Source organism: Haliotis rufescens, unplaced genomic scaffold (genome assembly GCF_023055435.1).
Source record: "Haliotis rufescens isolate VD_foot unplaced genomic scaffold, xgHalRufe1.0.p SCAF_2, whole genome shotgun sequence".
In the NCBI taxonomy this organism is placed as follows: domain Eukaryota; kingdom Metazoa; phylum Mollusca; class Gastropoda; order Lepetellida; family Haliotidae; genus Haliotis; species Haliotis rufescens.
The window spans coordinates 35,937,156-35,964,473 of record NW_025963890.1 but is presented as its reverse complement, the minus strand read 5'-3'; the positions used below and the strand labels follow the sequence as shown (position 1 = coordinate 35,964,473).

Here is a 27,318-nt window from a genome sequence, read left to right as displayed (position 1 = left end):
GCCAACAAGAATTGCTGGAGTGTTGTTGACTGCAGTTGATAACACTCACTCAGTCAGATGTGAGAATTCATGCATTAATCCGAGAGTAATTAATTCCTGCTTATTTTCTAAATTGTTCTGCATCTAAACAAAAAATAGTTCAGATGAAGTAAATTATATTGCTGATAGACATTGAGATTTGGCTGAATTTTGTACATAAGATGGGCGAGGTGAGGTGAAATGGGGTTTAACGTCGCGTCCAAGATTATTGCACTTATGTAGCAACGTGCATACACATGAAGGTGTGTGTGTGTGTGGCTGCTTGTACTAGTCCAGACTGATGACGATTTATAGTGCTAGCCCACTGAGATACCAGGCCGCAGTTTAACATGAATACCCTACTCAGACACAGTGTACTGACTACGAGCAGACCAGTCCTTGTTTAGCCCCTTAGTGCTGAGCGCCAGACAGGGTAACAACAAGTACCATTTTTGAAATCTTTTGGTATGACACGGCCAGGGATTGAACCCCGGACCTTCTGCTCTCCAGGCAGACGCTCTACTACTAGACCACAGAGGCGGTTTCGTACATAGAAAACAATGTTACACCATATATATGTACAGTTTAGTATGGATTTAGATTTTTGTTTATAATGAAAATAATTACTTGACCAAGTCAACATTAATGTGATATATGCATTGAAGAAATAAATTAGTTCTTATTATTTGAATGACAGAAGAGGTGTGCTTTTGACTGCAGTTTAAGAAACTGTCAAACCTGAAAAACATGGTCTGACCCCAAAATAAGAACAAGCAATCGTCAACTCGAAAATAAATTCTTCAAGTAGTTGCTGCTACTGCATATGTGCTGCTCCATGGATTTCCTCACTGTAAGTAACGCACATGGGGAACCCTCTCAATTGATTGGCTGAGAAAGTCGGCTGGTCAATTGCATAATTTATGTGCAAATGGAACAAAGAAAGTTGATAGTGCAATAAGCTGTCAGATTACATTGCACAAACAGCAAATATATCTCATGCAATGTGTGACTTTCGGCCATCTGCAATGCTTGTTCGTGCACAGAGTAGACTCATTTGACCTGTGTGAGTTATACATGGCCTCATTTCATTAGCTGACTGAAGATAGATACATGTCACTACTACACCACAAATCAGTTGTATGTATTCATCAGTCCCAGGCAAATTTCAGGGAAAGTTTTGCAGAAAATGTGACTCACCACAGAATTGCAGAAAAATCGCGTAATTTGCCTCTTTTTATCAATCAATACACTAATTTTTCATTATTCTAAAGTTTTTCTATCAATTTTGCACTCAAATGATGCCAAAACATTTAATATATGATTTAAGCATACAAAATATGACTCCTGCAATAAAACAAAATTTGAAATAAATAATTCTCACTTTTAAATGTTCTTGTGGTATGATGACAAAATAAATGTTTACATTTAACCACTGGTCCAGACTCGATTATTGTAATGTGGCTCTTAATCTTTCCATCTGTTGGAAATATACGAAGGGGGGAATGTGGGAGTAACTCTCCATTCCTTAAAAATAATGGAGCTGAGGCCCATTATTTTTAAGGAATGGAGAATTACGAGGATATTCCCCTACTTAAAGCTACTTTTACATTTTGACAAAATATTCTGTTGTGGAAATTATTTAAAAAATAAACCAGAACTCTTTGTTGTCTGTACTTATACTGCGTGAGTCGCCATTGCGTGATGCACGAGGAATACGTTCTCTGCTGCTGTTGCACATGTGCCAAGCTTCGTCGCGAGCTGACATTTATAATGCATGGTACACGGTTTTTCATAATTTTGTTTGGTCCTAAACTAGTATTCATCATTCGCTTGCATATTGTCAATACATGCTGACAGGAATGATAGGAAATATAGAGCCCCAAACAAGGATATATATATTACCTGATTTGTATTTCTCGTCAAAGATTTAAGTAATTGCTGTAAATATGAAACATTGTTGTAGGTAACCAGCTCTAATACAATATATACATAATATTTTGAGCGTTTAAAGCATTATGCAAAATTATGAAAATATTTGATAGTTAATTTCACACGATTCCTTCATGTGCCACCATAGCTGAGGTTGACAATTACCCGTTTTCAAACCAAACGATGCGGGTTCAAAGCCCACTGGCTACACAGGTTTTCGGAAAGAAATTGAATTTATTTACTTGTCACAAAATGTAAAAAATAGTTCCTGTCCATTCCAAGTGGAAATTAATTCAAATGCTGGTTCAAGATAATGTATAGTTAACAAACAACTTTCCATTCCTGAAAAGTAATGAAGCATTCAAACAATAGAATGACATCACAGATGTTTTTTAATTTCACCACTTATGCCAAAAAACTACAGTCTAAAATTAATAAATACTGGTAAAACAATGACATTGTACATATAACTACTCTTGCAAACATTGTAAACAGAAACAACATATAATAAACCTGACATATGATCCTGTTTCTAGGTCCTGGTATGTTCCAGGGATAAAGATTCATGTTCATATAACGTGATACTAAAAGAGTTATTAGAAGGATCCATATGTCAGAATGCCCAAACCACACCAGCTGTATTTTGACAAATTGTAAGACATCTTCCTCATTCCACACCATCAAAATGTCGACCATGTCCTGTTGATGGGTTGCAATATTAGACCTTATCTAGCCCTGATCTATCTTGCAGTTTAATTTTACCCATCATATTAGACCAAATGTGCCATGCCCGTATCTTTGAAAAATGGTGCCCGATGATTTATGAATTTGAGTATTTTCTCTCAAACTGTTCTAGCTATACCATGTGTATACCAATTATATTTTTGATACAATACATAGAAATTATTAGATGAGCATATTTCCACAAAATTACTATTCATACATTAGGAAAACAAATTTATTATTAATTAGCTTATGAAACAGGCTACGGGTACATTGCCTGATTATTGTACAGTGCCAAATGGTGTACAGCCGTGTCTGTTTTCAGAAGCACTCACAAACATGTACATCTTAACATGTCAGGAATATAAGCAATAGTTATCAAGCAAGTAGAAATCGCAGTAATGTTTGTAACTAATTAAGAGTCCATGAATGACAATATTTTGCGTTGTTCACATAGTAATTTACTGCATTCTGCCAGTCCAGTATCAATGTTTCTGTATTCATGTCAAAAAGTCACATGAAGTCTAAACCAATGTGTCTCTTATTGCACTGATTTTGAATATTACTTGCCCATTGCCAACCATCTGAAGCCTTCTCTCAACAGTTGTTTTCCCACTGTTCCTGAAATACAGGTCGTCAGTAGCCCAACACTTTTACATCTTTCCATTATGGATAAAAAAAAGTCTTTCATATTTGTTATCAATGTCGACATTTTCTTACTTTTGAACTTTATTTGCATTAAGTTCTTGTCTGACTATTGCTTGTAACATTGTTACACCATGAGTCACATGAGAAATCATTATTGTCAAAACTCTAAAGATCAGGAACACTATCCATTTGTATCCACTTGTTTATGGTTAAACACTGCTCCTCTTCTGGAAATGTTCACATTATGAGTATCAGGTCCATATTTGAAAGCACTTGCCTAAGATTGGTTGGTTTCTTGTTTAACGCCGCACTCAGCAATATTCCAGCTATGTGACGGCGGTCTGTAAATAATCCAATCCAGTGATTAGTATCATGAGCATCGATCCACACAATTGGGATCGATGACATGCATTAACCAAGTCAGCGAGCCTGACCACCATATCCCATTGGCCTCTTACGACAAGCATAGTTGCCTTTTACGGCAAGCATGCACTTGCAAATGACATGCTATGGAGTTGCAATCTACCTGATGTCAAAGAGTGGTAGTCCACATTGAAATGCCACTAGCCCTTCTTGAATGTTACAAGTCTCTGACTAGTGGACTTATGTTAATTTAGAACCCTGCTAATAATTTTCTACATTGCATCTGGAATGAATTATTTACATAATTCTTGCAATTCTCCTTTATGTCATATGTCAGCATACTTCATGCTTCAGTATGAAATGCAGGGCTCGAAAAATTTCTTAAACCCAACTTGTCATGATGCATGGCTAGTAGATTTTGTTTTGTACTCGTCCTGAGATTTTTTCCCTTACCCTTGCACACTTATTCACTTTGACATTTCTTGGGAGAGCAGATAAGCTCTTGTTAACTCTAACTGGTCAATAGGGGTGACTATTGGTCTGGAAATCACTATTGCGATAACTATTGATATTGAAAGAAACTATTGCAATAACTATTGATATTGCAAGCAACTATTACGATAAATATTTATAGTTTTCAGTGTGTCATTTTAGATGGATTTTAAATAAAAAGTAAAGCTTGAGATATGACTGATTTGTTTTTTCTTTACCCTAATAATTTAAGAAAAAGAAACTTCCACATTACCATGTGTAAATTACTCCCACTCATGATCAAAAGAAAAACAGATTTTAACAGCATTGCATGTATTTTATTGATATGGTAAATACAATCGAAAATATCGATATTCCTTACTGAAATCGATACTATTGATCGGAAACTGATTTAACAATTGATTTATTAGCTTTTAAGTGCTTACCAATAGCAATATATTGATATTTTTTTATCGTGACACCCCTACTGGTCAAACAGTCAAACTTTTTTATATTATATATAGTGTATATTAGAAGATGATCTTCTGTCATGTTCTAAATCCACGGGGTCTCATCACAGACCTGGATGACATATTTAGGTCTGTGGTCTCATGTAATTCTAAGCTTGATTAAAGTGCACTCAAATGTACCCATTTGGGCAACTAAAAGTTTCCACTTTGCATGCTAAATGATGTTCTCATTTAATCTCAGCCAACATATGCATCATAAACTTGCCCTGTAGGCATTCAGCAAGGATGTACAACATTGTATTATGGCATGTTAAAACTGGAGCTCTTAAATCTTCCCAACTAGGAATTGTAAACCTTTGAAAAAACACAAATGTAACAAGGAAGCCGCATTGTTATTAAATTGTGTGGATGACTTGCACTCAGCTAGATATCAATGGTTGATACAGCATCCTACTTCACAAAGTACAATGTCACTAAAAAAAATCATTGGATCCTGGAATAAGAAAGGAACGCTGTCTTTTTCCAACAGGGAAACATCAAACCAGCCTAGAATATATGTATTGTGTCAAGTATGTCCTAGGAAATCAGCATGTTCTGTTTCTGGAGGTACTAAGGGCGTTGTTTGTCATGCTGGGGATCCGGATAAGATGCTCCATGAGTACAGTGAAGTCCATTGTTTGTTTCTAGGGTAACGGGTAACTCAGATACCCGGGTCGGATGGCTACTGAGTAGGACCCAGGTACCCACAGGACTTCACGGACCCATGGTTAATCATGTGATATATATTGATTAATGACAAAAATTATCTAGAACTCTATGGTTACACTATAAGTGACTAATGTTTGCATTCCTTATATGTTATAAGTCAACTTAAGTTTATGCATGACCTGATCATTTTATACGAGTATCTAAATACATGTTGCCAGGGCTACGGTCAAACTATTCTCAGTCAGACATTTGGACCTATCTCTTGAGACCTACAGCGGGTTCCCAGGTAGGGTCGGGTAATAAGGGTGTGGGTACCTGGGTAGTAAATTTGGACTTGTCCCATGCCTATTTGTTATCCTTGCTCGCTTGTAACTGGAATAATGTCACCACTGTTGACTAATACTTGGTACATTGGTTCAACATAATTATCATATTCTCATTCAACTTTTGAAAAAAGGGCAAGGCGTGAGGGATTTTATTTTATATTTCTTGCAGAGGGAACACAATATTTATCTTGTGTAATGTGTGCATTACTTTTCCAAAAAGTAAGCCTGAGTAGAGAGGGGTGTGCATAATACATGCACTTTTCCCCAATGCAAAGATGTTACTGTGAGCACATAACATTGGAATAAGTCTGAACTAAAATATTCAAATTAGTCTTGTTATTACTCTACTGTATCCGGTTATAAAAAGTGTTCATTGTATATGTGAACTTGTGTTTGCAATCTATTTATTTAAATTTGATTAAAAATTTCATTCAGTATTGCAGGGACTTATCTCAGATTCTAAACTAAGTACCCATGGCAGGTAAATATGAGACAAATCATTATTTGGTTCAAATTATCAGATTTTTTTTAAAGTTCTGTTTACGTAAATTTGAAGGTATTTTAACATTGCTTTTAGTGTGATAATTATAATGTCATGGTAGACAAATTAGCTTTAACTTTGACATCCAAAAATATCTCCCTTCTTCATTTTTAGATCCTTATTATTTCATTACCTTACCCTGAATATTTCATGTTGGGAGACACACGTGGGGATTTCGGATAAGAATTAGGTCCCCAGCAACCTATAACCTGGTATATCTGATCTGTGCACATGACTGTCACATGACATTAATGTTCACACTGTTTCAGTTTGCTATTTCTGCAGTTCAAAGTGTATACCTTACCAGGGATTGACATGCACACTGATTGTTATTGTCCACTGGGGAATTTTTCAATCCTAAGTGCATGGTCCTTACTTGTTGCACTAGCCTCTGGGTCTGTAGAAATATGACCACGATCAAACTTTGCATTGTTCTTTGGGCCAGCAAGCCCTGCCTGTTTACATTATGCATACAATAACTTGTCTTTGAGAGTCTTCATGTTGTCAGTATCTGTTGATACCAGCAACACAGTGAAACCTTGCAATATCACCAGTGCTGCCTGAAGTTTTGTTAATAGCCCCTCATTTTGGTCCATGGGGTGCCCCTGTCGTCCGAGGCGCTACAATTAGCTGTGTAGAGTTGCATCGTTTGGGCATGCCAGAAACCTATGATCATGGGTTCGATTCTTTGTTCGCCCCAATTACCAATGTTCATGTCTTTCACCAAAGTGGCAAATGTCTTCGACCTACATCACTTCACTTTGGGCATTCCTCCCATATAAAATTAACACACCATGATATAACTGGAATACTGTTCAAAGTGACATGAAAATACATCTCATTCACTGACTCCTTTTGGTACATCTTTTATGATATTATATAGACAGTGTGCCATGCTCAGTGGTTTGGGGTTCATCAATGTCCAACCTTGTACTCGCAGGATCTCACCCTCCAGCACCTAAAACCCTAACATGGAACACATGAAACCACATGTACCTCTTGCGATGCTGCTACAACAAATTTATCTTACCGACATGTTTTAATCTGCAATTGTAAATAAATTAAAACAAATTCAAAATTGATAGAAAACTTGTCATGTGACTTTAATTGACTCAGAAGGCGCTTTTAGCTTTGAAGCGGGCTATAAGGTATTTATTTGCCTGCTCAGAAATCCACAAGCAGCCTGTCTTTTTCATGGCAGGGTATAAGGGATTTAATCTCCTGCTCAGAAATTTATTTCCCTCCCAGGTGGGATACATAGTATTTTATCAAGATCTCGTGAACCAATCAGATTTCATCATTCTGACATGGCGTTATGAAAAAGACTTATTACCTACAAGTGCATTGCCACATTGGGAGGGGGTTTACTGGTATGATATTCTGTTCACAGGTCTCCATCTTCCCAAGAATGTTCAGAACCGCATCAAAGAGCTGAAGAAGAGAATGAGTGACCTGGGAATCGACTTCAGCAAAAATCTCAATGAGGAGAACACCATTTTGGAGTTCACAGAGGAGGAGCTAGGTATAAAGCAATGATCATTCTGGTTGTATTGAAATAGGTGTAGTTTTCTCTAAGTCTGTAGGTTTATAATTCATAAATGCAGGAATCCTTGGGTAGAAATTAATGACAAGTGCAGAGCTTAACTCTTTCTCTTCTTCTTAAGTTATATGTGCCAATATTGTTTCCCGTATCTGGTATTAATTTGAATTTTTTTGTTTTGTTATTTAATATTTTTGTAATAAGACACCTTTTCTGATAAAAAACAAACATTACTTCTTTATTGTAGGCCCAATACTTGTTGTTCGGTAGAACTTTTAGACATACAACATGAAGAGAATTTATGTTGGCCCTTTCTTCCTTATTGTAGGTTTTTGGCATATGTATATATGTAGCCATGATATATACTGACTCATATTGAGGGTGATGCTGATGCCAAATTGCCCATTTATCCTGAATGTTATCTGATATTAAAACTGTATTCATATTTATTATCAGTTACTAAATCGTCTCCAACAACAACCAATGTTTTAAATAAAATTGCAAATGTTCAATGTTCAAAATTTTGTACAGTACAACAAGAGACATGTAATAAGAAATAAATTATATTATTTATACCAGTCAAAGGATTAAATCCATTGTCTGATATCAGCCTTCCCTGGGGGTTCTTATTACTGAAATTTTAGAAAATCAGTCTTAAGAAAGAAACTTGTATTCTACATTTGTTCAATGACGGTTTGGAGAATCTGCAAACCAAGGTCTAGATTTTCAAAACGGTCTCAGTTCTAAAATTATCGTTAAGTTATCGTAAGGAAATCGTTGACTGTCGTAGCCTATTTTCGAAACTATTATAGCCCTAAGATATCATACAAATGTCATAAATCTAAGATAGCTCTATTCCTGTCTCAAGTTTATTTTATCTTCATCCAAGATTGCAGCATACTTTGCTGTAGATATTTTTTCAAACAAATAATCTGCTTTTTCTTGAAACTATGACTTTATATATTGTATAACCTGTGTGATTCAAACCGACCCTTCGAATACACAAAGAATGCATCAAAGATTTTGTGTTTCTATCTCCAATACGAACAAATTCTCTGTCAGAGTTACGACGATAGCAGTCATAGCTTTAAACAATCTGCGACAGGTTTAAGATAGTTTCAAAAATGTATCTTATCTTTAACTTAAGATATATTTTCTTTCAATGTAAGTTGTTAAGCTTAATCTTACTATCCTTAGCTAAAATCGTTTCAAAATCTAGACCCAGTTAATAGAATGAATGTCTCCCACTGTATGGTAATCTTGTTTATTTGACAGTCGGGCTGCCTGGTGACTTCCTGAAAGCCTTAGAGAAGGTAATTGTTGTTGACTATCTTATCATGTGTTTACCTTGCCAAAACAGGATAGTTTATGTAATGCTATGATCCACATGACAACATGACGAACAAGATGACAGTTATACCACAGTACCTTGGTGTTGTGGACTAGTTGACACTTGGCTAGGGGCACAATACTCATTTGTCCGTGTTTGGAACATTAAGAATGACAGTCAGTTTATTTGTGTAAGTTGTTTTGAATAGACCTTGTTTTTTCAGGAAGATGATGAATGAAACATTCATAAAATCGTGATATTTCTCTTCTAGAACAACAATCTCACCGAGGTAAAATTATTAATAATTCAGAAGTTATGGGGAAAGTAAAAAGTTAAATAAAACTAAATTGTTCTATTAATTTTTGTTTGTTTTTGCAAGAATATAGGGTTGATAAGGTGAAATATCAAATATCTATTTTCCTTTTGGCGTTTTGGTGAAATCTGCCTGGAATGTTAAGACATCGCCAACGTTCACATGGGAGTAAAGCCATGTACAGAACTGCCTGGAATGCCAGTGAAGCTATGAATAATATCTGATCAAACTGTTACAGGTCATTAAGTATGTACCACTCAGCCAGGCAGGAACATGTATCGTTAAAAAAAAAGGCTTTCAACATGTGAAAGTGTCATCATTATTTTTTCTACATATCTGTTTTTTAAGGTAATAAAAAAAGAAGCCCCTAGCCAGTTGAATAGAGTTCATAATACATTGGTTTGTTGCACAATATTTTAGTAGAGCTTGGTAATTATACAGTTTGAGAGACCTGTAAAATCGCTTTATCCTTCTACAGTTTGTTTCTTTATTAACTCTTAAGAGTGAGACAGTCAGTCAGCCCACTCTGTACCTGATTAGCACCAAGTAAGAAAGATTTAATACTTGAATATATTGTAATAATCTTTGCCACTTTGCTATGCGTGTGCCAATGTACCACTGCTGTGTGATGTTTGTCAGACTGAGAGTGGGCAGTACAAGGTGTCACTCAAGTACCCCCACTATTTCCCATGCATGAAGAAAGCCAGGAACCCAGACACAAGGAGGAAGATGGAAACAGCATTTAATTCCAGGTAATGTAGAGCAGCTTGTCAGAACACATCTCCCTATGCTACAACAAGGCTCTTACTTCAGTGCTGTCAACGTTTTTTGTATTTACAGACTTCATGCCATGTCTCTGTTTGTCACATAATTGGTCATTTATCAGAGACAGTATTACCATATTTGTTTTGATGTATTAAAATTACATACTGAACCTGACCAATGTATTTTTCAAGAAATCCTAAATTTTGCAACAAAGTACTGACATTTTTTTTAACATGTTTTTTTTTTTTAAAACATTTGTAACATTTTCTTTTATTTATTTACTTTTGATTCTTATTGAGGAATTAACTTCAAATCAAAAAAGGTTTTACTTTTCCCCATGCAACTTGGCATAATGTCCAAGAAAATGTGTTTTCATATTTCAGCCTAGATGGAGAATTTCGGATTGTTTACATTAATTTGCAGCATAAGTCTGCTTGACATGGTACTCCCACACTGAACATGGGCTCTGTTTCAGATGTTTGAAGGAGAACACACCTATCCTGGAGGAGCTCGTCAAGCTGAGACACGAGGTGGGTAGTTACTGACCCATGACCTTCAGTAGTGCTGTATTCATGGTGTATGTCAGAGGGTAATGGTGGACGTCAGAGAATAATGATGGAAGACTGATGGAAGTCAGAGAGTAGTGATGGAAGTCAGAGAGTAATGATGGAAGTCTGAGAGTAATGAGAGTCTGAGAGTAATGGTGGAAGTCTGAGAGTAATGATGGAAGTCTGAGAGTAATGATGGAAGTCTGAGAGTAATGATGGAAGTCTGAGAGTAATGGTGGAAGTCTGAGAGTAATGATGGAAGTCTGAGAGTAATGATGGAAGTCTGAGAGTAGTGATGGAAGTCTGAGAGTAATGAGAGTCTGAGAGTAATGGTGGAAGTCTGAGAGTAATGATGGAAGTCTGAGAGTAATGATGGAAGTCTGAGAGTAATGATGGAAGTCTGAGAGTAATGATGGAAGTCAGAGAGTAATGATGGAAGTCTGAGAGTAATGATGGAAGTCTGAGAGTAGTGATGGAAGTCTGAGAGTAATGAGAGTCTGAGAGTAATGATGGAAGTCTGAGAGTAATGATGGAAGTCTGAGAGTAATGATGGAAGTCTGAGAGTAATGAGAGTCTGAGAGTAATGATGGAAGTCTGAGAGTAATGATGGAAGTCAGAGAGTAATGAGAGTCTGAGAGTAATGATGGAAGTCTGAGAGTAATGATGGAAGTCTGAGAGTAATGGTGGAAGTCTGAGAGTAATGATGGAAGTCTGAGAGTAATGATGGAAGTCTGAGAGTAATGATGGAAGTCTGAGTGTGGTGATGGAAGCTGTCCCATATACTGCATTCTTGTCACAAGAATCAGATAATTGTCTGCGGTCACTGACTGACCAAGGCAATTACCTTGACATGAGAATCATATTTATGGAAGGCAAAGTCTGGATTTTGATGAAGGCTAAATCATTAAGCAAATTTGCAAAGCATAATATTTACATTGCTGGGAATGTTTGTATGTAACCAGGAAAGTTTAAGACTCCCTAATCATAGCCTTATCGTTGTGAAGACCATTTGGGTTCCTAGATTATACTTTTATTGCAAGAACTCTTGGCCACTTTACATTCCAACACCGGTTAATCTTTAAACATAAAAACAAACCAGGAAAGAAAAGTATGTCCTAAAAAGAAAATTGTTTGTTTGGTATTTAACCCTGTCTCTCCATCAATGGCTGCGGCCAAGTTGCGGTTTACGAGGGATGTGTAAATGATGACAGGCGAGCAGGAACCGGCATAACTGTGGCTAGTTTAGTGTCAGCACTTGCAACTACAACAGACAACTTCCGGGTCATTTGCATAATGACATACATTAACTTACCAAGGATGACATCTCCTTGGCGTATATGTGTCACACTTACAACTAGCTTTATCTTGTATGACAAATGGATGACATGTGTTAAACATTGCACTTTAGACCCACGCAGCGGCCCACACTTGTACAGTTGTGTTGTACTTGATCTGTCAGTAAAACCCACACAGTGGCCCTCATGATACAGCTATGTTGTACTTGAACTGTCAGTAAAACCCACACAGTGGCCCTCATCATACAGCTGTGTTGTACTAGAACCGTCAGTAAAACCCACACAGTGGCCCTCATCATACAGCTGTTGTACTTGAACTGTCAGTAAAACCCACACAGTGGCCCTCAGCATACAGCTGTTGTACTAGAACAGTCAGTAAAACCCACACAAAGGCCCTCATCATACAGCTGTGTTGTACTAGAACAGTCAGTAAAACCCACACAGTGGCCCTCATCATACAACTGTGTTGTACTAGAACAGTCAGTAAAACCCACACAGTGGCCCTCATGATACAACTGTGTTGTACTAGAACAGTCAGTAAAACCCACACAGTGGCCCTCATCATACAGCTGTTGTACTTGAACTGTCAGTAAAACCCACACAGTGGCCCTCAGCATACAGCTGTTGTACTAGAACAGTCAGTAAAACCCACACAAAGGCCCTCATCATACAGCTGTGTTGTACTAGAACAGTCAGTAAAACCCACACAGTGGCCCTCATCATACAACTGTGTTGTACTAGAACTGTCAGTGAAACCCACACAGTGGCCCTCATCATACAACTGTGTTGTACTAGAACCGTCAGTAAAACCCACACAGTGGCCCTCATCATACAGCTGTTGTACTTGAACTGTCAGTAAAACCCACACAGTGGCCCTCAGCATACAGCTGTTGTACTAGAACAGTCAGTAAAACCCACACAAAGGCCCTCATCATACAGCTGTGTTGTACTAGAACAGTCAGTAAAACCCACACAGTGGCCCTCATCATACAACTGTGTTGTACTAGAACCGTCAGTGAAACCCACACAGTGGCCCCTCATCATACAACTGTGTTGTACTAGAACTGTCAGTGAAACCCACACAGTGGCCCTCATCATACAACTGTGTTGTACTAGAACTGTCAGTGAAACCCACACAGTGGCCCTCATCATACAACTGTGTTGTACTAGAACAGTCAGTGAAACCCACACAGTGGCCCCTCATCATACAACTGTGTTGTACTAGAACTGTCAGTGAAACCCACACAGTGGCCCTCATCATACAACTGTGTTGTACTAGAACAGTCAGTGAAACCCACACAGTGGCCCCTCATCATACAACTGTGTTGTACTAGAACTGTCAGTGAAACCCACACAGTGGCCCTCATCATACAACTGTGTTGTACTTGAACTGTCAGTGAAACCCACACAGTGGCCCCTCATCATACAGCTGTGTTGTACTAGAACAGTCAGTAAAACCCACCCAGTGGCCCTCATCATACAGCTGTGTTGTACTTGAACTGTCAGTGAAACCCACACAGTGGCCCCTCATCATACAGCTATGTTGTACTTGAACTGTCAGTGAAACCCACACAGTGGCCCTCATCATACAGCTATGTTGTACTAGAACTGTCAGTGAAACCCACACAGTGGCCCCTCATCATACAGCTGTGTTGTACTTCAACTGTCAGTGAAACCCACACAGTGGCCCTCATACAGCTGTGTTGTCCGAGAACAGTCGGTAAAACTTCAATTGCTTGTTCCACCAATGATGACACCCCAATTTGTTTTAATCTGATTTTCAATATGGCCACTGCAGCAGCCATATTGTAAAATCTATTTATGGCCTTGTTAAAAATGCAATGAAATATGGTCTGTTTAGTTCATGGATTCCTCTTCTTTTGACAATGCTTTAAATATTCTCATACATCGTTTTTGTCTCTGTAAATCTTCTTCTCCCATGAAAATGACAGACTGAGGGAGTTGAACTTTAGCATGTATGTTTCTCTTTATGATTACTTAATATTTTGTTCAAATAATTAGATTTTAATGTCGTCCTCAGTATTTATGACTACAGGTCACTACAGGTGAGCCACAATTCCATATTACTTTTATACCATATGGGGGCAGTTTTCCTTGGGGTGGGGAGACAGTTGTCCAGGATCAGTTGCCCAGATACCTAATTTCAGCAGTACGAGTTGTCAGCATCAGAAGTGTGTTTGCTGGTACTCCAGTATTTGAGGAAATCAAATCTCATAAATGTTTTTGATTTCTTTCAGAAAGCCCAACTCCTTGGCTTCCCAACCCACTCTGCCTTCATCCTTGACATGCGTATGGCCAAGACACCAGAGGCTGTCGACACATTCCTTAAAGATCTCACAGAAAAACTTCAGCTTCTCCGCAAAGAGGAGATGGAGGACTTCCTTCGTTTCAAGAAAGAAGAGGTAACCTTATTAATTGTAGTTATCAGGGCCTGTAAGAAGTGTTGAGATCGCAAACATACTTTGGTGTGAAGTTGCTTATCTAAGGTTGATTTTGAAGACTGAGATTCATGGATTCTCTTTCAGATTAAATCCTCCTTGGGGCACTTATTGCATTTTCCTTGCTCAAGAAAATCTACATGACATAGTTGTAACCATTTTCCTTAATAAAAAATGTTACCACACAAAAAACTTCGTTTTTGTATGATATACGACCACCCTTACGGGGCCTCACCCTCCACGGCACGCCACACCAGGGGGAGCAACTCTCACCCAAATCACTTTCCTTATGTCATCTGTAAGAGACAGACGTGCTGATTTTTCACACAAGACAAAATAAGAGAATAACTATCGTTCGACAAGAACCATGGCTGACCAAACTGTATGTATGGTTCATTTCTTTCATTTCAAAGGCGTAATACCTCGCATTGTAAAGTTATAGAGTTGTCTATGTCTAACTTTGAATTCAAATGGTCGCACTTTATATCGCACTGATACACTTTAATACCCTTCCCGCCCAGCTCAGAAATTACGGCCTTTTTTACAGACCTTCAAACTGTGTACGGGTTGTTCTGCTGCCATCCCCCCCCCCAAGACCGACCGGCACGAATGCTGCCTAAAATGTCTGGCGGAGGACCCGATATGCATTGAGAATGCATTGCCTTTACCCCCCGGGCCCCCAAAAAGAGACAAGTTGACTTGCTCCACTTTAAAGGTCTCTTAAAGGCGGTGGTAGATATAAGACCCCCCTTTAGCTCCGGCTCGAGGTCGCTCCCCAGCGGAGGGGTGGCGGGCGCCGGCCCGTGCACTACCGACGCACATTTTTCCCTAGCAGAGCCAGACGCCTCTTCCGAGGCCGAGGCTTCCACTAGTGGATACCTAGCCAAGAGCCAGGTGGGTTCCCTTGAACCCCCGGCACCTCGGCACCGGGACCCATGCCAGAGTCAGAGACCCCCAACTTGACAAAGGTCAAGTAGGGGGGTGGGTGGTCGGGTAGCCTAGTGATTAAAGCGTTTGTTCGTCACGGCGAAGACCCGGGTTCGACTCCCAACAGGGTTACAATGTGTAAATCCCTTTAAAGGCCAGCGGTTGCCCCCCTTTCCCGCGTGCGGTGCGGAGTTGAAGGCTGCTTACATATGCTTCGAGGAGCAATATTGTAATGCATGCCAACAGCTCCGTGTGTCCGTACACTCTGCCTATCTGTCGGTTGTACAGAGGGAGTTAGCGGGAGAGGGGCCGGCTGACTCTTCGGGGTTGGCCGCGCAACTAATAGAAGTTCACAGTCATCTTACGCGGGACGCTATTCGTAGCTGTGCCTCGCAGATGATGTGCGCTGTTATGGGCATGCACAGGCTGTGGATGTCGGTATCTACATACTCGACTTCCACACGCCAAGACCTCCTTGCTTTGCCATATAAGATGGTGCCACCCTCTTCCCTGGGGCTCAGCAGGTGGTCCGAGAGGCCGCTCAATTGTATACTTCCATCAAAGACTCTAAGGCCTTGTTGGAGGTACCAAGCGTTAAACCGCGTAAGCGGACCTCTCCACTTGACTCCTCCTACGCTGACGCACCGGGTCAGAAGTCCACACCTGCTTGGAAGCAGCCTACAGGTAAGGGCACCGGGAGGAGCAAGAGAGGCAGGGGCCGGGACAAGGCAGCTGGTCGAGGCCAGGGATTCCAGATTTTAGACAATCCTCCGGTTATACTGCTCAGTAATGGTCCAGATTTTATCTTCTGCGGTCAATAAATATCAGTCCTTACTGCTCGATAATACTCGTATTTTGCACACGCACTCCTTTGATCCTCGGGGACCCTCTGGCCTAGGTCAGCACGGGTTATAGTCTCTCGTGATCTACGCCCCTATATCACTTGTTCAAAATAGTGTGGGGTGGGGTGGGGGGTGTTTCGAGTTCTCCACTTATGACAAGCCGCAAAAACAGGCTTTATCATAATATATGGTCGACCACGCCCTGTCTCTAGCCCCTGCCTTTCGATGGTGGTGCCTCACGATAAGGTTGGTTCCATTTATTGAACTCTATATTTTATTCTGTTGAATAATCAAATACGATGTATTTATTTTCGCCTGTTGCTGACGGATGCCACTTCCTATATTATCTTTAGGAGTCTGTCCTGATGCAATAAGTGCCCCAAGGAGGATTAAATCTGAAAGAGAATTTTACAAACCTGTAGAGGTTTTGAATTCTCTGATGAAATCCTCCTTGGGGCACGGCCACCCACCTCCCCACATTCCGTCAGCATAAGACATATGGAAAGTGATTTGGGTGAGAGTTGCTCCCCCTGGCGTGGCGTGCCGTGGAGGGTGAGGCCCCGTAAGGGTGGTCGTATATCATACATATATACGTATAACATTTTTTATTAAGGAAAATGGTTACAACTATGTCATGTAGATTTTCTTGAGCAAGGAAAATGCAATAAGTGCCCCAAGGAGGATTTCATCAGAGAATTCATAACCTCTACAGGTTTGTAAAAATTTAATTAATTCTGGAAGGTTTTGCAAGCAGGAAAGGACTGCGAAAACTGCAAACAACACACACTTGCAATAGTTTCATGACACAGTTATTTTTGCAGACTGACAACTAACAAAAAAGGTAAGGAATATTTCTTGAATTCACTTCCACTTGTTACCAAACCAGCAAGTACTTGATGAAGCAACTAATCACTTTGTGTCAATAGTCTAATTAGTTTAAGTTCACTAACCTGCCACATCCCCTCAAGTATATCCAGACATACGCCAGCCAGTCTATTCTGTTAGATAAACACGCTACTCCCTTGTTAACTACAACAACACATACATCTATAGTTTAACAATCACTCACTGACACTCAGTTACCATTTCATCATGACGCTTCCTACTTATGAAATATTACACCTGCAAAAGTAGCTTTGATATTTGGTAATCTTAACAGGGTGTCACAAAACTTTCTTGTCTCAGTAAAGGCTATTTTTAGCCACTCACAGTCATTTCATGGTGCAAAACTTTCCAGATTTATATTATATTACTACTACTTCATGTACATGAATGCATTCCAGGGAATTTTTTAGCTCACTGACAGAATGTCAAGTGAGCTGATGTCATGACCTGTTTATCTAGTATCCGTCATGCGTCATCCGTGGTAAACATCATATCCTCAGAAACTACTGGACCAATGAAAACTTCACATTCTTGTTCCCACCAATGATGACACCCCGGATTGTTCAAGAGATTCAAATCTGAAAAACAAAATTTGATGAAATTTGATGCATGTGCAGGTAGTAGTGAGCTCAACATTGTTTTCGATATTTTGACTTTTAAAACCTTGGCTTGAATTTTTCACTTCGACCATACTGAACGCTGAAACTTAAATAGCCGCTGCTCAAGCATTTCGCTCAAAAAGTACTGAAATGCTCTCAAATTATCTCAAAATGCAGTTGTTTTCTGTTTAAGCATCTTCTCTGATATTGCCACAGAAAATTGAATTTTGGCATCTATGGTTTTTCTTTGGTGACATAGTACAAGTGTTGATTGATAAGCCTGATTCTGATTCTGAGCCTCACATAGAAGAAAGTGTGTAATAGTGAAATCTTTTGTTGTCGATATTTGAGTTTATTGAGCAAATTATTTCGCTGTGACAACTGTAAAATAAGCAGGCATCTGTGACCTTTGGAAATAAAAACATTTTGTCTCATGTTTCAGTGTGAGACATATGGCTATGAAAATGATGGCAAGGTTAACTACTGGGATTTCCGCTACTATATGACCATGTCTGAGGAGAAGAAGTATGCAGTGGACCACAACAGGCTGAAGGAGTACTTCCCCATGGAGAAGGTCACCAAGGGCCTCCTGGAAATATACCAGGTAAAAACATTGCCATGGAGACAGTCACCTAGGCCTTCTGGAAATATACCAGGTAAGAACATACAGTCACCTAGGGCCTCCTGGAAATATGCCAGGTAATGTCTTCCCCATGTAGACAGTCACCAATGGCCTCCTGGAAATATGTCAGGGGTAATGTCTTCCCCATATAGACAGTCACCTAGGGCCTCCTGGAAATATGTCAGGGGTAATGTCTTCCCCATGTAGACAGTCACCTAGGGCCTCCTGGAAATATGTTAGGGGTAATGTCTTCCCCATATAGACAGTCACCTAGGGCCTCCTGGAAATATGTCAGGGGTAATGTCTTCCCCATATAGACAGTCACCTAGGGCCTCCTGAAAATATGTCAGGGGTAATGTCTTCCCCATATAGACAGTCACCTAGGGCCTCCTGGAAATATGTCAGGGGTAATGTCTTCCCCATATAGACAGTCACCTAGGGCCTCCTGGAAAAATGTCAGGGGTAATGTCTTCCCCATATAGACAGTCACCTAGGGCCTCATGAAAATATGTCAGGGGTAATGTCTTCCCCATGTAGACAGTCACCTAGGGCCTCCTGGAAATGTGTCAGGGGTAATGTCTTCCCCATATAGACAGTCACCTAGGGCCTCCTGGAAATATGCCAGGGGTAATGTCTTCCCCATATAGACAGTCACCTAGGGCCTCCTGAAAATCTGTCAGGGGTAATGTCTTCCCCATGTAGACAGTCACCTAGGGCCTCCTGGAAATATGCCAGGGGTAATGACTTCCCCATGTAGAAAGTCACCTAGGGTCTCCTGGAAATATGTCAGGGGTAATGTCTTCCCCATATAGACAGTCACCTAGGGCCTCCTGGAAATATGCCAGGTAATGTCTTCCCCATGTAGACAGTCACCTAGGGCCTCCTGGAAATATGTCAGGGGTAATGTCTTCCCCATGTAGACAGTCACCTAGGGCCTCCTGGAAATGTGTCAGGGGTAATGTCTTCCCCATATAGACAGTCACCTAGGGCCTCCTGGAAATATGCCAGGGGTAATGTCTTCCCCATGTAGACAGTCACCTAGGGCCTCCTGGAAATATACCAGGTAATGTCTTCCCCATGTAGACAGTCACCTAGGGCCTCCTGGAAATATGCCAGGTAATGTCTTCCCCATATAGACAGTCACCTAGGGCCTCCTGGAAATATGTCAGGGGTAATGTCTTCCCCATATAGACAGTCACCTAGGGCCTCCTGGAAATGTGTCAGGGGTAATGTCTTCCCCATATAGACAGTCACCTGGGGCCTCCTGGAAATATGCCAGGGATAATGTCTTCCCCATGTAGACAGTCACCTAGGGCCTCCTGGAAATATACCAGGTAAGGTCTTCACCACAGAGATGGTCACCTGGAGACATATCAACAATCAATTGTATTTTTTCATGCCAGTATTGATACTATCGAGTTAAGTTAGTTACAGAATAGGTCAGATTGTGCGTCCTTATGCCTTGATGGTGCTATCTGATTGTGAATCCTCATGCTCTGATGGTGCTATCTGATTGTGAATCCCAGCGTAAGAAATTGGCACTAGTCCTATAGTCCTTGCCAAACTGCCCAATAGTTAAGGTATCATAAGGACTAGTAGAAATGTGCCCTTTTTACGGGTTTTACTATATGTTATCATTATAAGGACTAGTGGACTAAAACTGTTAGTTTCTAACACTGGAATCCTCATGCTCTGACGGTGCTATCTGATTGTGAATCCTCATGCCCTGATGGTTTTGACTGATTGTGAATCCTCATGCCCTGATGGTGCTATCTGATTGTGAATCCTCATGCCCTGATGGTGCTATCTGATTGTACATCCTCATGCCCTAAAGTGCTATCTGATTGTGAATCCTCATGCCCTGATGGTGCTATCTGATTGTGATACCTCATGCCCTGATGGTTTTGACTGATTGTGAATCCTCATGCCCTGATGGTGCTATCTGATTGTGAATCCTCATGCCCTAAAGTGCTATCTGATTGTGAATCCTCATGCCCTGGTGGTGCTATCTGATTGTGATACCTCATGCCCTGATGGTTTTGACTGATTGTGAATCCTCATGCCCTGATGGTGCTAGCTGATTGTGAATCCTCATGCCCTGGTGGTGCTATCTGATTGGGAATCCTCATGCCCTGGTGGTGCTATATGATTGTGAATCCTCATGCCCAGATGGTGCTATCTGATTGTGAATCCTCATGCCCTGGTGGTGCTAGCTGATTGTGAATCCTCATGCTCTGATGGTGCTAGCTGATTGTGAATCCTCATGCCCTTAAGTGCTATCTGATTGGGAATCCTCATGCCCTGATGGTGCTAGCTGATTGTGAATCCTCATGCCCTGATGGTGCTAGCTGATTGTGAATCCTCATGCTCTGATGGTGCTAGCTGATTGTGAATCCTCATGTCCTGATGGTGCTATCTGATTGTGAATCCTCATGCCCTGATGGTGCTATATGATTGTGAATCCTCATGCCCAGATGGTGCTATCTGATTGTGAATCCTCATGCTCTGACGGTGCTAGCTGATTGTGAATCCTCATGTCCTGATGGTGCTATCTGATTGTGAATCCTCATGCCCTCATGGTGCTATCTGATTGTGAATCCTCATGCCCAGATGGTGCTATCTGATTGGGAATCCTCATGCCCTGATGGTGCTAGCTGATTGTGAATCCTCATGCCCTGATGGTGCTAGCTGATTGTGAATCCTCATGCTCTGATGGTGCTAGCTGATTGTGAATCCTCATGTCCTGATGGTGCTATCTGATTGTGAATCCTCATGCCCTGATGGTGCTATATGATTGTGAATCCTCATGCCCAGATGGTGCTATCTGATTGTGAATGCTCATGCCCTGATGGTTTTGACTGATTGTGAATCCTCATGCTCTGATGGTGCTATCTGATTGTGAATCCTCATGCCCTAAAGTGCTATCTGATTGTGAATCCTCATGCCCTGATGGTGCTATCTGATTGTGATACCTCATGCCCTGATGGTGCTATATGATTGTGAATCCTCATGCCCTGATGGTGCTATCTGATTGTGAATCCTCATGACCTGATGGTGCTATCTGATTGTGAATCCTCATGCCCTCATGGTGCTATCTGATTGTGAATCCTCATGCCCTGATGGTGCTATATGATTGTGAATCCTCATGCCCTCATGGTGCTATCTGATTGTGAATCCTCATGCCCTGATGGTGCTATCTGATTGTGAATCCTCATGCCCTGATGGTGCTAGCTGATTGTGAATCCTCATGCCCTGATGGTGCTATCTGATTGTGAATCCTCATGCCCTGGTGGTGCTGGCATTTCAACTTGCTGTGGCATAAAACATCATTCAACTATCTAATCACTAAACTCTCTCTTTGTTTCAGGAACTACTAGGACTAAAGTTTTCACAAATCAAAGATGCCGAAGTCTGGTTTGAAGATGTCACCATGGTAAGATATTCAGTAATACTGCAGATAGTAACATTTCTCAGAGGATACCTGATGGTCTGTACCCATGTTCAGAAAGACACCTCTCCTCATGTCTGTAAAATAAGTTGCTAGTGAAATTATTCCAAGCAACCAATTGAAAATATCAGTGCAATATCTTGAAAACAGGGTTGCAATGAGTGATGTATCTGGTCAAATTATTGTTAGTTTCAATATTTTTACTTATGTTTTGTAAAGAAGATTGAAAAGTATGTATTGAGCCTGGTAAAAGATAGTTTGTTAACTCCCTTGTAAGCTAGTGTGTTGGAGCTATTTTCATATATTGTGCAGCCAGTTCATTTATCCATACTTATAATCCTAACATCTCCATTTGAATCATTGAATCTGTAAATAAAACATACTTCTTGGTTTCAGCATTTTCAGCACTAAAGAACACTTTATTTTATATTATCAAAATATTTAACTTTTTTTTCTGAAAGCAGCGTTGTCAAGGGTGCAAATACATCCATCCTGTGTCATTGTCACTTGCATTGTTTTCCTGTAGAAAGAGAAGGTGTGTTTTTGTGTAAAATATACAGAATATATCACAATTACTGACTACTTTTCCCTATCTGCATAATGATATATATCAGTATCAGGACATTAGCATGGGAGAATATTATCAAACAGTATATACTGTCATTTCCACCTGTATGCTCTGTAGAACGAGGCGTGTTAATTAATCATGCCACAGCAAGGTGCTTGGTGACAGAGGTGAATGTGCACTGATGGAAGGAAGGAATATGTCTTTGCTCTTGACCCAGAAAGTGAAGAAAGTGGAGCACCATGTACGGGACACTGGGTACAGTTTGGGTTTGACACTGCACATCTATTCCAAACTGTGCATGATATATAAACCACAAACAGGGTACAGAGATGCAATAAGTATGCATGGTTAGCATTGGCTAACATCAATCAAAGGTGAAGGTCATATTGTTAAACAAGTCCAGGATTTCTGTTTTTTATTTGTGAGGTATATTTTTTGAATATTAATAATAGACACTTTAGTCTGCTATTCAGTTCCAGGCATTGTCAAGTTCAGCAGTTTCGGTGCATGCACATGCTTTTTTTGTTTCTTTGTTTCTTTGTTTGTTGTTCAACGTCCCGCTCAGGAATATTCCAGCTATATGACGGCGGTCTGTAAGTAATCAAGTCTGGACCAGACAATCCAGTGATTGACATCATGAACATCGATCTACACAATTAGGATGTGATGACATGCATCAACCATGTCAGTGACCCTGACCACACTTATAAAATCATCATAGAGTTTAGTTAATCATTTTGATGTTAGCAAACTCCACTTGAAGGGATATTCCACTGAAAATTAACATTTAGTGCTTAATAATCTCACAATTTCATGCTCTCCTTGCTGCGCGAGACCAAGACAAGATGCCTCCATAGAATGGCCGAAGAAGTCATATTGGCACAATCAGTGACCTCTTTCCCTTAAAATAAGAAATAGAATTGTTTTAAATAAACGTGAAAAAAATGTTATTCCTTAAAATAGGTGATGACAAGTCAGTGGAATATTCCTTTAAAGTTGTTTTACATGTTGTGAGTGAGAGACACAGAGCCCATGCTGGGGGAGATACTGCACCAGGCTACACTGATACGTTGTCTCTGTTTGCAGTACAGTGTGACGGACGCCAAGTCAGAGGAACTGCTGGGCTACTTCTACCTGGACCTCTACCCTCGCGAAGGCAAATATGGCCATGCTGCTTGCTTTGGTCTGCAGGTACAGGCTCTCACAGGAGGTGTTCATTCCCTCAAGTAGAACTCAAGATCGCAGAGAACAAAGTATTATTGTACTTGGTTGTTGAGTGTGTAAAGAGGAGAGCGAAGAAAATCAATTGTATTGCTGAAATTGGTTTTGGGTCTTCTTGCTAAACATTTGCACATTGCTTTATGGTGAAATGTTTGGTGATGGCTGTTTACCAGACAGACAGACAGACAGACAGACAGACAGAGTTTATTCAGGCCTCTGTCCCATAACATAAAAGTATGCAGGATAAATTTCATGCATGCAGGAATATCTAGATAGTTTATAAATTAAACGTTATGAGAGCAGCAGAGTTTTGAAAATGTTGATAGAAATATCCCAAAACATTTACAAGTTCTTGTGCAGTCAGTGCACATCAGAGATACAAACTTCACAACAGTGCTTGATAAACATAAGCTTGCTTTGTAAGCTCTCAGAAGAACACTTATACATGATGCAGCTGCATAAAGTAGATAGGAGAAAACCTTTTGTTCAAGGTATTGTGTTATTCTTTAAGACAGTCTGTTAGCAAATTGGCTATTGGTAATAAGTACATTTTCTCTACCTTGAAAAAAAGACATGATAAATCCTTCAGGGAATAATGGTGCATGAGCCAAGACTCGGGACTTACGATATGAGTCTGTTTCAGCCTGGTTGTGTCCTGCCGGACGGATCTCGCCAGATATCTATAGCTGCCATGGTGGCCAACTTCACCAAGTCCACCGCCGACCAGCCGTCTCTCCTGACTCATGATGAGGTGAGCTGTCTGGAGAGGACCACTAGGCCCTGTATGTTCCCTGGAGGAAACTACCACCTTCTACTGCCTTCTTTTAAACGTCTAGTACCTACTCATGGCAAATAAGGGGCATTGATGTCCCCGTGGTGTATGATGCTGCAGTTTGCTGTGCAGGGTTAGTCCTGCCAGGCCCTGATGAGGCTCATTGGTTTGTATCCCGAATTGGGCCTGATCCGGATCTTTGGTTTGCCAGCAACATGTCTGGGTTTCACCATGGTGGGAAATGTCCAGGACCTGTGTCACTTAGGGCATTACTCCCATATTAAGCTGACTCGTGAAGATCCTGGGTAGAATAGGTCTTCAGCAACCCATGCTTGCCATAAAAGGCGACTGTGCTTGTCGTAAGAGACGACTAACGGGATTGGGTGGTCAGGCTTGCTGACTTGGTTGATGCATGTTATCGATCCCAATTGCATGGATCAGTGCTCATGATACCAATCACTGGATTGTCTGGTCCAGACTCGATTATTTACAGATCGCCATCATATAGCTGGAATATTGCTGAGTGCGGCATTAAACAACAAACCAACCAACCAACCAACCCATATTAAGCTGACTTGCTATGGTGTAACTGAAATACTGCTCAAAGCAGTATTCAACACAGCTGCATGGCTAAACATAAATATCCTTCTATTTAGAGGAGTTGTGAAACGACGTACGTTTGCTGCAAGCCTTTGTGCAGTTTAACCCCACTAGTGACAAGCAATCTGAGTATGTGGAATGAGTTGTTGTTGATGTATTGTTGTCATGGTGATCAAAAGATGTATTCTTTCAGGTTGAGACATATTTCCATGAGTTTGGCCATGTCATGCATCAGATCTGTGCACGGGCAGACTTTGCTTTGTTCAGGTATGTGTCTGTTGTTTCCATGTTACCAGATGACATGATGAGTTATTGAATTATTGAATGTTTATGTAAATTAATGTTGTTTCCATGTTACCAGATGACATGATGAGTTATTGAATTATTGAATGTTTATGTAAATTAATGTATCGAGAGAATATCCGTCTCAGTAATGTATTTTAGCTTTCTGACTGAATATACACTTGAAAGTCATAGTCATATCTTAAATAATCATCAGTCTTGAGCAAAACTTGTCATATGTATCGCCTGGGAAAGTTTGATAATATTGTGTAGCACCGCAGACATGAACTACTGCAGTTGCCTCCCTCCAGTCCTCTAAGCTGCAGATTGTTGTGTTGATGCAGTGGCACCCATGTGGAGCGCGACTTCGTGGAGGCGCCATCCCAGATGCTGGAGAACTGGTGCTGGGAGCGAGAACCTTTGTGTCGCATGTCCGGCCACTACAAGGACGGCAAGGCCATTCCAGATGACCTGCTGGAGAAACTCACCAAGAGCAGGATTGCCAATGCTGGTGTCTTCAACCTCCGTCAAATTCTCCTGGGGACGTTCGACCAGACCATACACACGAAGCCTGAGGTAAGAGGGTGGTGCATGGTTTATTCAAGTTGATTTCTGCCTGTTGGTTTATGTCAAAACTGTGCTTTGTCTGACTAGACTTCTTTTCACAAGAAGAGTGTCACATGATCCTGATGTTAGCTGTCATCTTGGATTAATTGTTTTCACCGTGTGTATAGTTTTGAGAGTTACCTCACTTATGTTACTGGTATCTTGCACTTGGAGTATGTATACCAATAATACTTTGTTTTGCCTTCAAATAGATGTATAATAAAATACACAAAAAGCTTAATGAATAACACTTTTCTTGTTATTCCCCCTGCATATTTTGCAGTGGTACACAGCTGTCGGAACATCTGTCTGTCTGTCCGTCTGTGTATGAATGTGTAAAGTTGGTTGTATTTATGTATTTTGTATTTCTCTGAAACTATATGAAACATGCAAGTGATGCCCCAGAGCAGAACTTGCATGCATCAACATTATATGCTGTATTGCACTGTAAGAAGATACAAGAATATAAAGTGAAGACATACAAATTCTACACATGGCTGTTGATATCTATGTGTTTGTTTCCAGGCCGACACAGCCAAGATATTCTTTGAGCTGTCTGAGAAGATTCTGGGCATCGTCCCGACTCCAGGAACCAACATGCCGGCTGCCTTCGGTCATCTGGCCGGAGGGTATGATGCTCAATATTATGGCTATCTGGTAGGTGACACTTCTGTTCTTACTCCCAGATGAAATAGCTCCTGACAGCCCAATGCTTGTCATAAGGGCTGACTAATTACCACCAGTTGGGCACATGTGTATATGGGTGTCAAAATGAAGAATAAAAGTCGAGGGGTCATTGTTATACCCCTAATGCTATACCAGAAAACCTTAAGGACAACCTAGTCGTAGAGCATCTGCCCGGAGAGAGTAAGGGCCGGGGTTCGATACCTGGCTGCATCATACCAAAAGACATTAAAAGATGGTACTTGTTACCCTGCCTGACGCTCAGCTTTAAGGGGCTAAAACAAGGACTCTCCTCACCTCACCTCACCTCACCTCACCTCACCTCACCTCACCTCACCTCACCTCACCTCACCTCAAGAACACCCGCTTAATTTCTAACACTGTATGTGTTCACCATGTGTCTGTATAAGTGAGGGTGTGTTCCATGTTTCAGTGGAGTGAGGTGTTCTGCATGGACTCCTAAATGTGTTCACCTTGTGTCTGTATAAGTGAGGGCGTGTTCCATGGTTCAGTGGAGTGAGGTGTTCTGCATGGACTCCTGTATGTGTTCACCATGTGTCTGTATAAGTGAGGGTGTGTTCCATGTTTCAGTGGAGTGAGGTGTTCTGCATGGACATGTTCTACTCACGGTTCCGGAAAGAGGGGATCATGAATCCGGCTGTCGGCAACAGCTACAGAAACTGCATCCTTGCACCAGGGGGATCTGTGGTAAGTGTCTTCTTGAGAAGTCTAGTTTTTCAACACTTTATATAAATACTTGTACACATAATGACATATTTCCAAATATGTCACTGTGCCAATGGCCTCAATTTTTT

General features: G+C 40.6%; 1 protein-coding gene across 3 annotated transcripts in view; it reads left to right on the top strand.

The window, feature by feature from the left end:
• LOC124113096 (thimet oligopeptidase-like) overlaps positions 1-27,318 on the top strand; it is a 39,134-nt gene that overhangs the window by 7,495 nt on the left and 4,321 nt on the right. For 2 of the 3 annotated variants that reach the window (XR_006857722.2, XM_046473354.2), the window contains exons 4-16: positions 7,588-7,719; positions 9,013-9,050; positions 10,020-10,132; positions 10,621-10,675; positions 14,247-14,411; positions 18,143-18,304; positions 21,690-21,755; positions 23,425-23,529; positions 24,203-24,310; positions 25,125-25,198; positions 25,558-25,789; positions 26,345-26,476; positions 27,095-27,211. Coding sequence is in view for 1 of the 3 variants with exons in the window: in XM_046473354.2 (XP_046329310.1) it covers positions 7,588-7,719; positions 9,013-9,050; positions 10,020-10,132; positions 10,621-10,675; positions 14,247-14,411; positions 18,143-18,304; positions 21,690-21,755; positions 23,425-23,529; positions 24,203-24,310; positions 25,125-25,198; positions 25,558-25,789; positions 26,345-26,476; positions 27,095-27,211 (1,499 nt within the window). In the remaining 2 variants the exon portion in view is untranslated. Of the gene's footprint in view, positions 1-7,587; positions 7,720-9,012; positions 9,051-10,019; positions 10,133-10,620; positions 10,676-14,246; positions 14,412-18,142; positions 18,305-21,689; positions 21,756-23,424; positions 23,530-24,202; positions 24,311-25,124; positions 25,199-25,557; positions 25,790-26,344; positions 26,477-26,936; positions 27,212-27,318 lie in introns of all 3 variants that reach the window. The other variant, XR_007222248.1, reaches the window with a different exon arrangement.